This window comes from Notolepis coatsorum (genome assembly GCF_963971535.1).
Source record: "Notolepis coatsorum genome assembly, chromosome: 19".
Taxonomy (NCBI): Eukaryota; Metazoa; Chordata; class Actinopteri; order Aulopiformes; family Paralepididae; genus Notolepis; species Notolepis coatsorum.
In genome coordinates this window covers 35558886-35572208 of record NC_140183.1, presented here as the reverse complement: position 1 = coordinate 35572208, position 13323 = coordinate 35558886, and the positions used below count along the sequence as shown (strand labels likewise).

General features: G+C 41.6%; 1 protein-coding gene across 2 annotated transcripts in view; it reads right to left on the bottom strand.

Annotated features, from left to right (window-relative positions):
• Positions 1-1391: 1391 nt before the first annotated feature.
• dek (DEK proto-oncogene) overlaps positions 1392-13323 on the bottom strand; it is a 70159-nt gene continuing 58227 nt past the window's right edge. For both annotated transcript variants that reach the window (XM_084335993.1, XM_084335994.1), the window contains exons 10-12: positions 10220-10365; positions 9633-9701; positions 1392-3253 (exon numbers count right to left, since the gene is read on the bottom strand). In XM_084335993.1, the coding sequence (XP_084192119.1) occupies positions 3242-3253; positions 9633-9701; positions 10220-10365 (227 nt within the window). In that variant the 3' untranslated portion in view covers positions 1392-3241. The remainder of the gene's footprint in view (positions 3254-9632; positions 9702-10219; positions 10366-13323) is intronic.

The following is a 13323-nucleotide window of genomic DNA, read 5'->3' as shown; positions in this document are numbered from 1 at the left end:
GTGCGCACTAAGACTTGTGTAGTGATGTTCATAAATAGGAATACTAGTATTCTATAAAAGGTATATTATATACACAACTATATTTAACCTGGGATAGTTCTTACTTACACCCAAACAATACATTTTCGCAGAAAATACAAGTTAGTAGCTTTTCACAAAACTGCAGTCATGTATTGTAATATAAGTCATAAAGAGAACAATTCTAACAGACTTTTGTTCAAAAAGGCAACATTTAATTTGTAAGCAAATTGTTACAATTGTGGTAATTCTTAGTAAAAATTTACCTTGACCAGAAAGATACAACCACGATTCAACATCCTTCTATTTAAAATGATCAAACAATGATGGCCAAAGATGGATGTTCATCAACAGTTAAAACGAATACTATAACATAGTATATTTACATACAGAAATATAAATGTCAAGTCCTATAAATGGAATCAAGAGGGAAGGAAAGATTTGGTAAACAGAGCATTATTTGTAAACACATGACAAATAAATACTTCCAGAATTCAATCCAAACCCTCTTCATTTTGACTTGCAAAACGTTTCACGTGACCTATCCCAAGCCCCGCCCTGTCTTAGTTTGACTGAGGGAAGCAGCTTGTGATATAGGAGGGTTAAGACAAAATAAATTGTGATTGGAGGGTCAAGAAAATAGGGCAGCGCTTGGGATAGGTAAATTCTCAGATAATGTCTAGTCTGTTCAATCAATGTAACATTAGGCTAAAACTAAGGATGCTTTCACACCTGAGCTCTTTGGTCGTTTTAACCGAACCCTGGTTAGTTTCCTCAGATAGTCCGGTTGGTTTGGGTATAGTTAGCCCCTTTCGTGAATGCGGTTTGCAAGCCTGGGGCTTTTGTGACCGCAGTCACTTGTTTATATGACGCCACCACTTCAGAAAATACCAACCAAGCGTGATCGGGGGGCTCGGAGTGTGTCAAAGATATATCAGATATTAATTTCAAAGATACCCAGCGTACAATATGGGTTTAACACAGCTTTACGATGGGGTCTGGAAGCTCGGAGTTGCTAATAAACAGTTTAAAACATTGTTGGGAAACAAGAGTGGTACTCACAACAAACTCTGGCAAGATGGAGTCTTCTTCTTCTGCAACTTTTTCGGGGATAGGGAGCACAGTGATTGCTGGACGCACCAGGCATGCAACAAAAGTTGCAGAAGAAGACGCCATCTTGCCAGAGTTCGTTGCGAGTACCACTCGTTTCCCAACAATGTTTTAAACTGTTTATTAGCAACTCCGAGCTTCCAGACCCCATCGTAAAGCTGTGTTAAATCCATATTGTACGCTGGGTATCTTCGAAATTCATATCTGATATATCTTTGACACACTCTGAGCCCCCCGATCACGCTTGGTTGGTATTTTCTGAAGTGGTGGCGTCATATAAACAAGTGACTGTGGTCACAAAAGCCCCAGGCTTGCAAACCGCATTCACGAAAGGGGCTAGGGTATAGTGTGAAAGCTCATTCTGATTCTGGTGTGGACCAAACAACCAAACTCTGGTCTACCTGTAAATGTCGGTCTCGGTTCGCTTCTTTGTGAATCTTGGAGCGATTTGTCGGAGTTGTGAAAGCAAACTGGACCAAAGGCAGACAAAGACCAGAAAAACCATGTATTTAATTACCGTAAGCTGATTGGGCAGTTTTTGTTTACATTCCTGTATTATCATCATAAATCAATGAATTGCCCAGCCCTACTTCATACTGTTTAATTATTCCTGCACATGTTGACAACCCAGAGTAAACGTACAACTCGTCAGTGCATGTGCAGTCAGCCTCAGATAAAAAATTAGGACAAAACTACTCAAATTAAAGAAATAATCCTGCAAGTTTGAAGCACCTTTTTCACAGAATGTTGGATGGTATGGAATTCAAAATGATGTCCAATAAAAGGCTGACCTGTGTGATCACATGGCTTTGTTTGGTTCGTTTGTCAGAAAGTCAGGAAGTGTAGGGAGCTTTCACTCTGATATCCTGTCCAATAGACTGTGTGACCATTTCAACCTTTTGATATTTGTTTAAAATGTTTGGTGCGCTTGACAAAGTGCAGTGTGAAAGCTAACCCAACCAAATGAAGAATGCAGCAATGTTGCAACTTCACCCAAGAGTCTAATTAACTATAGGTGTGAAAGCAAAAGTAGTTTCTTCAGTGAAATTTGGGCATCAAAACGGATTCAAATAATTATTAATTTCCCCTAATGGGCCCACCAAATGAATAAATTCCATTTAGCTAATCTGAATGAATTCAAATTCCCATTTTCTCATATAAATTGACTGACGGCAGAATCCATATTTTGTTTTACTGAGAACGGTTTTCAAAATAAATGAATTCAAGAATTGCAAAGCATGAGGCGGCTAGGTGGTGCAGTGGGCAAGGCGCTCACCACCAATGCAGGAGACGCTGGGTTCGAGCCCAGCTCTCCGCATTGCTATCAGCTTGGCTGGTCGTTCATACTAATACAATTGGCAGTATTAGGGGGTGGGAAGCTGATGGGTGGGGATCGGACGTTGTGGACAGCGACTCCTACAGGTCGGTTGGTGCGCCTGCGCAGCAGAATCAGGAAGCGACGGGGGCGGCGTGCCCTCCAAACGCAGACCCCCGACGCTGAGAGATCACGCTGTGCAGGTGAAAAAGATGCGACTGCTGCTTCCTCGAGTACCGGAGGGGACACGTGATGTAAGGCTTAGTCCACATTGCAGCCGGCTTGTGGGAGGCATGGCCTAACAACGTTCGAGAAAGGGGAGGGTAGAATTGAAAAATGCGAGAAAAAGTAGATAAAAAAAAGAATTGCAAAGCATATCCTAGATGTCTACAGACTTTTCTGCTGATGGTTTGAAGCAGGAAATACGGTAGCTTTAAAAGGGGAATGTCACCCATTTTACAATGTTGTTCCTGGACAGTCCAGTACATTTTTTAAATAGTGCGTGTTCACAAATACTGAACTGTCCTGGGGACACAGGAAGAACATAGAATTCTTAAAACGGGTGGCATTCCCCTTTAATATAATGTTGAACCATTTGTTAAAACATTGACTTAACCAAACTATAAGCGTAAAGCATACACAAAAATCACCACAGCATGTATAAAGCACAGATGAAAATGAAAATAAAAATACAAAACAGGAGTAAGGACTTTTCACATGGTTATGCTCTATACATTCTTGTTAAATCATCTTCCAGCATTCCAACTTTCACTTGACCAGCAGTCATGATCCTCTCCTTTACGTGATAAGCTGTAGAGATCAAATGAAATACAATTAAGTGTTATATTATATATATAATATCATTACATTGAATAAACACATCTGCACTATACAAATCTCAACATACAAACTGACTTGGGGTGCAGCAGGGCCTGCTGGTAAGAAATTGCCCAATTGAAGTTTACAGGTTCAGAAACACTGAATCAGCATTTGTCTGTGTGTGTGTTCATTCGCGCCTGTTATACGAGGGGATTGTCTACCAGTAATCCATGTGGTTTCTTATGAGATGATGAAGCCAAAATGTCAAAGTGATCCATGATCAATGGGAGAAACATTTAAAAGCTAGAACAGTTACAACAGATGACCAAATAGGCTCGAAGCAGAGTGGTCGCCGTTAATGCCAAGTCGGTTAAATTAGGGGCAACTAAAATGTATTTAGTTAATTCTCTTGGGGTCATGAATCTGCACCGCACATTTTTAAAGATTAGAATGAAAGCCAGTGGAGTTATCATGTTCACAAGTAGGATATGAATGTTTTGCCTGATGGTGGTGCTAGAGGAAAGGTCATGAATGTTTGGCCTGATGGCGGTGCTAGACGAAAGGTCATGAATGTATGGCCTGATGGTGGTGCTAGAGGAAAGGTCATGAATGTATGGCCTGATGGTGGTGCTAGAGGAAAGGTCATGAATGTTTGGCCTGATGGTGGTGCTAGAGGAAATGTCATGAATGTGCACAGCAAATTAGAAAATATTCAAATGAAAGGTATTTGAAATGCACTAATTAGAAAATCAAAAGTTTGGCCCGAGGGTGGCTCTAGAGCAGGGGTTCTCAAACTTTGTCATACCCCATTTCATTTTGGAATTTTTTTCTACTCTGAGGCGAGATCTGTAACCAAAAGCTCTCTGAAAGTGTGTGGGGTTTCCCAGTCTTTGCGATCCAATTGGCAACAATAAACGAAGCATGTAGTCCTTTTTCGTTGACGGTTGTTGCCGTTTTCAGCACAGTTTCTCTGCTCTAAAACCGTAATCTTTTTTCTGAAAGAAAGGTAACGGTTCCGTTTTAAATTCAGGATGCTTAGTTTCCCGCTGTAATTACTTGGTTTAAAGCTCTCGTTAGCAAGGATCTCGTAACACAAAACGCACCGTGGTCTCGGGTCATCTTCTTGACCAGTCCAAGTAAATCCATATGCCAAGTATTTAGGATAACTTCTTTTACTCCGTTTCATAGTAGTGCTGTTACTACTAAATTCTGCCTTTCTCTTGCCAGCATTTGGAACACACGCACATGACGCGCCGCTTCTGACAACAAACCTATCCATTGCGAGTGTCCAGGTTAAATGAATCAAATCGGCTTTATATGCTTGGCCTGGAAAGTCCCCCCCCCCTCCCTGGAAGTGCTAGAATATGCAACAGCTGTGCAATAGACCCATCTCAAACCCTGCCCTCTTTTCTTGATCCTCCAATCACAACTGTCGCTTACCTCGGACAAACTTAATTCCAGGAAGGGTGCGTTAATGTAACACATTGTGACAGACGCTTATGCAGGGGAGGAAACTAACTTCTTGGCTTACCAGCCAACTGGCGAGTATATGATTTTTTTTACCAGCTGAACAGATTTTTTACCAGCCATAAATAAATCGCTAATTGTGATAATTACTTCTTTGTATGTCTTCGTCTAAATTGATTTTCAATCATGGTAATAATCACACCGTGTCTCTACTCTTTAAAATATTTATTACCATAAAACATTAATAAGTGTCTCTACTCTTCACAATATTAGCATAAAACATATATTAATCACACAGTCTCTACTCTTCAAAATATTAGGATATCACATATTAACATGAAAGAGGGAACTATTCTGGACTGGGTTGGGCTGAACTAGGCAGTGAAAGATGCTGGGCTGGACTGGGTTGTGCAGGGAAAGTTGGGCTGGTCTAGGTTGGACTGGGTTGTGCAGTGAAAGAACCAAGCATTTCACTGTAATGTAATAGCTAAATAAAACAACTTGAACTTGACTGGTTACATTTGCACTCTGGTTGGATGCCAAACGTATTCTGGTTGTACTGTACTTGTGCTGTATGATGACAATACATTGGAATCGAATCTCATGTCAACGCTAGGTGTTCAGCAGGTGTATTCTGAATGACAAGTATGACAACATCACCGTTGTGAAGGGCATATGGGCGAGTGGTGATATGGGGGGAAACCCGGTAATAATAAAATGTCACTCGGCTGCATTTAAGCAAAGCCGCGCAGTATAGTCGCCCACTATGTTGAACGCGTGTTATGGTAGCTTGTTACATGCTAGGTAGCTAGCCGGCTAATGCTGGTTGAATCGTTAGCCTCACGCCCACTTGTCATTCTCATCCGACTCGAAGGAGACGCGTCGCGTGCGGTTGTTCGCCCCCATGTCAGACCGCAGTCACCGCACTGATATCTGAAAGCAACGACTCTACATGCAATTATTTTCATCCACTGATGTGTTTTGTCTACGTTGTCAAGCCGGTGACAGGAGTCTGTAGGGCTGCACGCAGTGGTCTGTCCACTTCCCCTAGATGGGCGGCATCTTCTAGAAAACGAGTGTTCATTGGAGGAGCTTAGAGCGCAACGATGATGTTCATTGGTTATGGATTATTATGAGGCGCAAATGGGAGGAATCATAAGGGGGGAGTCAGAGTTCGGCTTGTGCCAGTGAGTGAATCAGCAGAATGCAGAATGATTTTTTTTGTTTTGTTTACTACTCGCCAATGTGGCGAGTGCTCTTCATGAATCACTCGCCAAACATAAAGAATACTCGCATTTGGCGAGTAAAATGGCCTAATTTCCTCCCCTGCGCTTATGTAACGTATAGTGTCTATGGGGAGAGGAGATGAGACAGTGTCAGGTCCTGGAGAGATGGCAGATTGCAGCCGATCACCTTCTGAGCAGAGCGAATGACATGCTGCAGTAGGGGTGGGAATCACCAGAGGCCTCACGATACGATATTATCACGATACTTAAGTCACGATACGATAGTATTGCGATAAAAAATATATTGCGATATGCTGAGTATTGCGATATTAATATTGCGATTTATTACCTTTTTTCAACTGCAAAGTAAAACTTTGTCAACGTGTTTATTTCAGTCTGTTCATCTGACTTCAATAATTTTTATTGCAGCAAATGGGATTTTCTCAAGCAGACAGATGTCAACACTGTAATCTGTGTTGCATGTACCTGACAAACTGAACTGTTTGTATTAGTCATATTCCAACTTAACTGAATGCACACATGTGCGTGTGGGGGGACTACTGTACTATTACAGGTATTGAAGTATTTCTTTTATGATAAATAAATAATAAAATATCGATACTTGGCGTCCTTGTATCGATACAGTATCGCCACACAAAGTATTGCGATACTACTACGTAGGGCTGACCTTCGAAGCTTTGGGTCGAGCTTCGATTTTAATTCGAAGCTTCGAGAAAAAGAAAAAGAATTTATAATATTTTTTTCTTTTTTTTAATCTTATGTTGTGGGACTTGTACAGCACTTTGGTAAACTTTGTTGTTTTTAAATGTGCTCTATAAATAAAGTGGATTGGATTAATTAATTAAGTAGCCCCTTTCGTGACTGACGCAGCCAACAAGGTTTCACTCGGTTGCGCTGCCTGGGTGCAGTGGGGCTGCTCTCACAGCCAACGACATGACATTACATAATTATGTTGCAACCTTCGTCTATCAAGAAAACAATATTATATTTAATTTATCATTTATAATTATATCAGACAATGCACCTACAAAAGCAGATGATTACAATTAAATTAGCCAACTTGGTAACACATTAGTCATAGCAGCATAGGCATAGCCTTATTAATGTTTTGTGTGGCGTCGCCGTCGTGTACAACGATACTTACGTTTCTTAGGTGATTTGACAAAGTTGTTGTAGAGTTGTGATATGCCATTTTCTTCTGGCATATCTGGCACTCGGCTTTGTGGGCATTGTCTTTGCATATTTTAAAGTGTAACCACACGTCTGATGACTTCTTGGTACTGGGCTGCTCACTAAGGTCTAATGTGAGCCGTATGCATGCCCGCCTCTCTTGGCTTAACGTTGAAAATAGATTGTCTTTTAATATACTTGTGCTGTTCAAGTTGGTCATGAGCAGTAAGACTCCCGTTTTTATACATAATCAGATTGTTTTTAGTAATACTGTGCACGAGCATTACACTAGAGGTTCCAGTAGTGGGCAGCTTGAATTGCCAGGTCCTAGAACCAGCGCTCTGGGGAGATCTTTTATTTTTAGAGCATTAACTCTGTGGAATGGCCTGCCTCGGAACCTCTGCTGCATTTACAGTAGATTCACTTTTAAAAATAATCTTAAATTGTTTTTAAATTGTTTTTAACACTGTAAAGTGGTTTTTTGTTTTTGTTTTACATTAATGTAATTTTAGCTATATTAATTGTTACAGTAGGTTCATTATGCATTGTGTGTACTGACTTTTAATAATTTTGTTTTTTTGCAATGGTGATTGTTTGTGTTTTTTTGTGTGTGGACCCCAGGAAGACTAGCTGGTTGCTATCGCACCAGCTAATGGGGATCCCTAATAAAATCAAAATCAAAATCAAAATTCTTCGTCGACATGTCTGCTGCACATGTCCTTGTTGTTTTCAACACAGATAATCTCCACGTGCTTGTTGTAGAGAGGTGGAGTCGAGGCACCGCTTACTTTCATTTAATTGGAATGGAGGCGGGAAGACGCCGCTTACTTTCGTTTCATTAGAATGGTGGCACAAGATTTGAGGCAAAATCTTTTTTGCCTCCATCTTTATTTTTTTTGAACTCGTTTTTTTTTTTTTTTTTAGCTCGTGCCATCGAACGAAGCTTCGAAGTATTTAAGACAGCCCTACTACTACGTATCGATATTTTCCCCCACCACTATGCTGCACTGTGGTGGAGGAGGCGAAGATGGACTCGATGGCTGTGTAGAAGTGCACCATCATCGTCTTTTGGAAGGTTTAATTTCTTCAGCTGCCGTAGGAAGAACATCCTCTGCTGTGCTCTTTTTTTTAACTTTTTTTTTTTTTTTTTTTTTACTTTTTTTTTTTTAGAGTTTATCGCTTTTCAAGCATGACCGACAGATACAGGGTGAAACGGGATATAGAGCAGGGGAAGACATTCTGGCAAATGACGGCGGGTCCGGGAATCGAACTCGAGTCCACCAGATCCGTGACGCAGCACTGTTTTCCCCGACGCAGAAATAGCGCCGAGATATGCGGTGAGCTACTGGAGCCCCCGCTGCTGTGCTTTTTTGATGAGAGCTGCTGTTCAGCTCCCACATGAGGTCATGGGAGATAAGGGTTCCCAGGACGCCTGATTATTTTTACCAACGGATTTCCAGTTCCGCGTTCGCATTCTGCGATCTGATTGGCCAATGACGTTTCTGGTCGTGTGACATCTGCGCCAATCGTGTGACGCCTGTTTCTATCACCGGTTAAGCTTAGGCACTCTTTCGAAGTTGGTTAAGGTTAGTTTGTCTTAGAGCAGGGCGATAGAACACCAGCCCTGATTCCAAACTCTAACCTTAACCAACTTCAAAAGAGTCGCCTAAGCTTAACCAGTGATAAACTAGGCGTTAGGTAGTTTGCAGGCTGTTCGAGGCGGAAATGGGCACGTCACGCGATTGGGCGCACGCACATGTCACATGACCAGAAACATCAGTGGCCAATCAGATCGCACCAGAAACGTCAGTGGCCAATCAGATCGCAGAACTGGTAATCCGTTGGTAAAAAACTAGATGCTCCCAGGACACGGAAGGTCTCCACAGTGTCTACCGGGGAGTCACACAGGGTGATGGAGGCGAGTGGGGCTGGGGTCTTTCTGTAGTCCACAACCATCTCTAGTGTCTTCAGAGCGTTATGCTCTGCACCAGGTCACCAGATGGGGACGATTTGAAAGGCTTTACGAGTACAAAAGTGTCTTTCTGGGCAGGTCAAACAAGTCATATTCTGATTGCATGTACAAACTCCCATCTGAATGATTTCAATCAGGTTGAGGGAATATTGTCCATGCAACCGCAGCTAGAGCCCCCTGAAACCAGCACCACCAAATTAAATTGAATCTAATTAAATTGAAGGGGACCTTGTGAATCGTGCCGATACCCAGCCCCATTTCCCATAAACCCTGTTGCTTCCTGAAGCAAAAGGAGATGTTGCAATTTGTTCCACCCCTCCAGCTTCCCAAATAGGATTTGTCCTGAAGAAGCTAGGACAGGATAAACAGCCCTTGCTAATCACGAACATTAAATCATTTTTGTTGATAAAGCAAGTTTTGTTTGGAAATCACAGATGGTTTTTATCTATTCCCAATTCCCATGGTTGCCATGTTACACAGACAAGAATATCCTAATCCTTGAGGTGACACTCACCGTTTTCACTGTCTGTTTGATGTAGTCCTTTCTACTAGTCAGGTCATGGTCTGGATATGTGTCGTATACCTGAAACCAATGGGCTGTCGTTAATGTTCAGCTTGTTACAGCCAGGGTGACACTGACCACTAACCAATGTCTCTCACCAATAACCGTATGTCACGTTCAAATATTAATTTACTAAAATTATTTAGTAACAGCTTCTATCCCAGTGTTGTGATTAGTCGAGAGGATTCTACCACATCTGTGATATATTACCAACAGTGAAAATGCTCCTCTGTTGTAATATACACAACGCAAGTGCGTTCATCAATTGTATAAATAAAGAACATCATCTTTTAGAAAATCTTTTCCAGTTCATGCACTTTGGTTGAAAGACGAAGTTGTGACAGATTTTTCATCATTTGATGAAATGTAAATAACGTTTGGGAGACACTTATTATTATTCCTCATTATATCTTCTCGTATGACTCTGGAGAAGACTGTAAGCACATTGCCCATAATATTGGCATGTTCCTTTAATTTTCAAATTCACATAATAGCAAATCCAACTGTGAAGTAATGTTGAGGACAGTAGTGACAGGTACCCTCTGGCAGATCTGCTTCATGGTCATCTCCTCCAGGTTGGCTTCTTTCAGCAGGCTCTTCACAGTGTCCTTCAGCTGCTCATCTGACGGTGCCTTCTTGGTCATCTTGATTAGCGGCTCGTCATCGTCTGAACTGTCCTCAACCACTATGACAGACAGTGAACATAGGAGAAATGATACTGGCACATTTAGGCTAGTCTAGTCAACTGTCCTCAGCCACTGTGAACATAGGAGAAATGATACTGGTACGTTTAGGCTAGTCTAGTCAACTGTCCTCAGCTACTGTGAACTGAGACTATTCAAAAAACGATGCCCATCTCTACTGTTCAGAACTACCTCTGGTCAAGTCCCATGGTTTAAGAAACACTGTTCAGAACTACCTCTGGTCAAGTCCCATGGTTTAAGAAACACTGTTCATAACGACCTCTGGTCAAGTCCCATTGTTTAACACATTGAGAGCCACGCCCCTATGCCCAGATACCCCTTCCGTGCCAGCGCTTTAGTCAATGGGAGGTCGGGGATATTTGCGAACGCTTAAACTATATCTTAAATTATGGCTATGGGTCTATAAATAAATAAATAAAAAAACATGTACGAAACAGATTGTTTTTTATTGGTACATTTCCGTTTTATACCGTTTTGAATAAGAGTATAGTTTAGGAGAGGTCTAGTAATTTCAGAGAAATTCCGCGATAATGGAATACACAAAACACGTTGCTAGATTATCGATAGTATATGTGTACTTATGCACGCTAGAGAAGCGAGCTGAAAAATCGATTATCTATGCCCTGCCCGGCGCTAACGCCACACACACACACATATGAGACACATTGTGAAATCTGTGAAAAAACATCTGATTAACCCAAGACTGGTAAAATAAAGTCCTTACCTCACATCAGATGTTCTGCAAAAAGATTATTCCAATTCCTGATCGCCATTCCAAATATCGATCGCGTTTATTGATCCAACGTTATACCTCGAAAAAGATACCGTACTTTTCGGACTATAAGCCGCGGCTTTTCCCCCCATTTTTCGACCCTGCGGCTTATATAACGGTGCGGCTTATATGTGACTCAACGTGACCAAACCCGAAAATGTAAAAATCAAAATATAGCTTTTTTGACTGCATTGAAATGTTATTTATCTGTTCCCTTATTTGCTAAACTTAATACAACTTGTAAATGAGTTCATTCTTGTTATTTGTCCGACAGTATTGTGTCCCAATGCTAATTACTAGTGGCGAATTCTCAGGGCCTTCAAGGTATTCAGAGAAGGCCCTGTGAGCCTCAGAAGAAAGAAAATATGAATTTTAAAAATTACTTTTTTTATTTTTATTTTTATTTTTTTTAATCAAATGTATTAAAATAGTTTGTCGCTAATCTGTTAAAACCGCACTGTTTCACTCGCCATAGTTGTTTTCGACCCATTCACTGCGCATTAGAGCGTTTTTGTACAGGAGAAAATAACAGCCAATCTGAGATTTCTTTTCACAAGTCTCTGGGCAGACTTTCCTCCATCGGGTATTCTAGCTCGACCTGCCCAATAAACCTTAACAGGAGCCCAGGTGTGGAGTGACAGTTTGATCAGCCAATCACATTTGGAGCTGTAGTCAATGGGCGTAGTCTTTTAGATGCCAAAGTATTCTAGAGTCTGGCTGCGTCGGCCAATCAGAGCGCAAAGCGGCAAACGCGAGTGAGTGAACTATCAAGCAAGACAACACGAGACAAACTGAAACATGGCAGCAGCAAATGATACCGTCGATGTTGTTGCGGATTTATTAACAGTTCCCTTTTCAAGAAGAACATTCAATGAAAAGATGGACATTGTCAAAAAAGGCCGCCCAACCCCAGAAGGACTGGAAATCAGCCAGGCATCAAAGGCCGGTTACGAGCGACATTTCCAGGCTAGCAATTGGGAACGGTACCCCTGGATGACTGGCTCGGTTTCACGGAAGAAGCTTTTCTGCTGGGAATGTTTGTTGTTTGGGACCGACAAGGGTGCGTGGAACTTTAGAGGCTTCGATAACCTTACCTGTTTAACAAAGTCTGCACAAAAGCATGAAGGCTCGGCAAGTCACCTTAAGGCAACAATTAGTCTGAAAACATTTGGAGACGCAAGGATTGATTTACAGCTGGATGAACAGAAACGGAGAGAAACAACGATGCACAACGAAAAGGTCAAAAAAAATCGGGAGATTTTAAAACGGCTCATACACTGCGTGGTTTTCCTAGGGAAACAGGAGATGGCTTTCAGGGGCCATGATGAGAGTGGAACATCTTTGAACCGGGGGAATTACCTGGAGCTTTTGTCATTTTTAGCAGAATATGATCCAGCTTTGCACTACCATCTGACCACTTCCAAGGTATTTATTGGAACCTCAAGTCAAATACAGAACGATTTGATAAGTGCTGTTGCTGATGTGATGAATGACGAAATTAAAGAAGAAATAAGGAACGCGTCATGTGTAGCTCTAATGCTGGATGAAACGTCCGATGTGAGCAATGCTGCACAGCTGTCAATTGTTCTTCGTTATGTAACAGACGGTGGCGTAAAAGAGCGGTTCATTAAATATGTGGATGTGTCGGGGGGCAAAACAGCAGAAGAGGTTGCAACCCTGGCTCTTAATTTCTTGGAGGAATATGCATGCACAGATAAACTTGTAGCGCAGTGTTACGATGGTGCACCTGTTATGGCCTCGGGACTAAACGGTGTCCAAGCCAAAGTGAAGGAAAGGGTCCCCGATGCGCTTTTCATACACTGTTATGCACATGTCCTTAATTTAGTTTTATCTCAAGGTGTAAAAAAAATTCAAGAATGCAAAATCTTCCTCTCACACCTGTCTTCCATGGCCGCGTTCTTTACTAAATCGCCCAAACGTACGCAAGTGCTTGACCAGATGTGTCAAAGGCGACTGCCACGAGTTGCACCAACTAGGTGGAATTTCACATCAAGATTGGTTTGCACTGTATTTGAACAGAAAGATGCTCTTAAGGACGTGTTCCAGTACATAGTTGACCACCATGAGGAATTTGACGATACTGCTACAGGCGGTGCTGATGCTCATATATCATACTTGAGCACCTTTGAATTTAGCTTTTTAATTT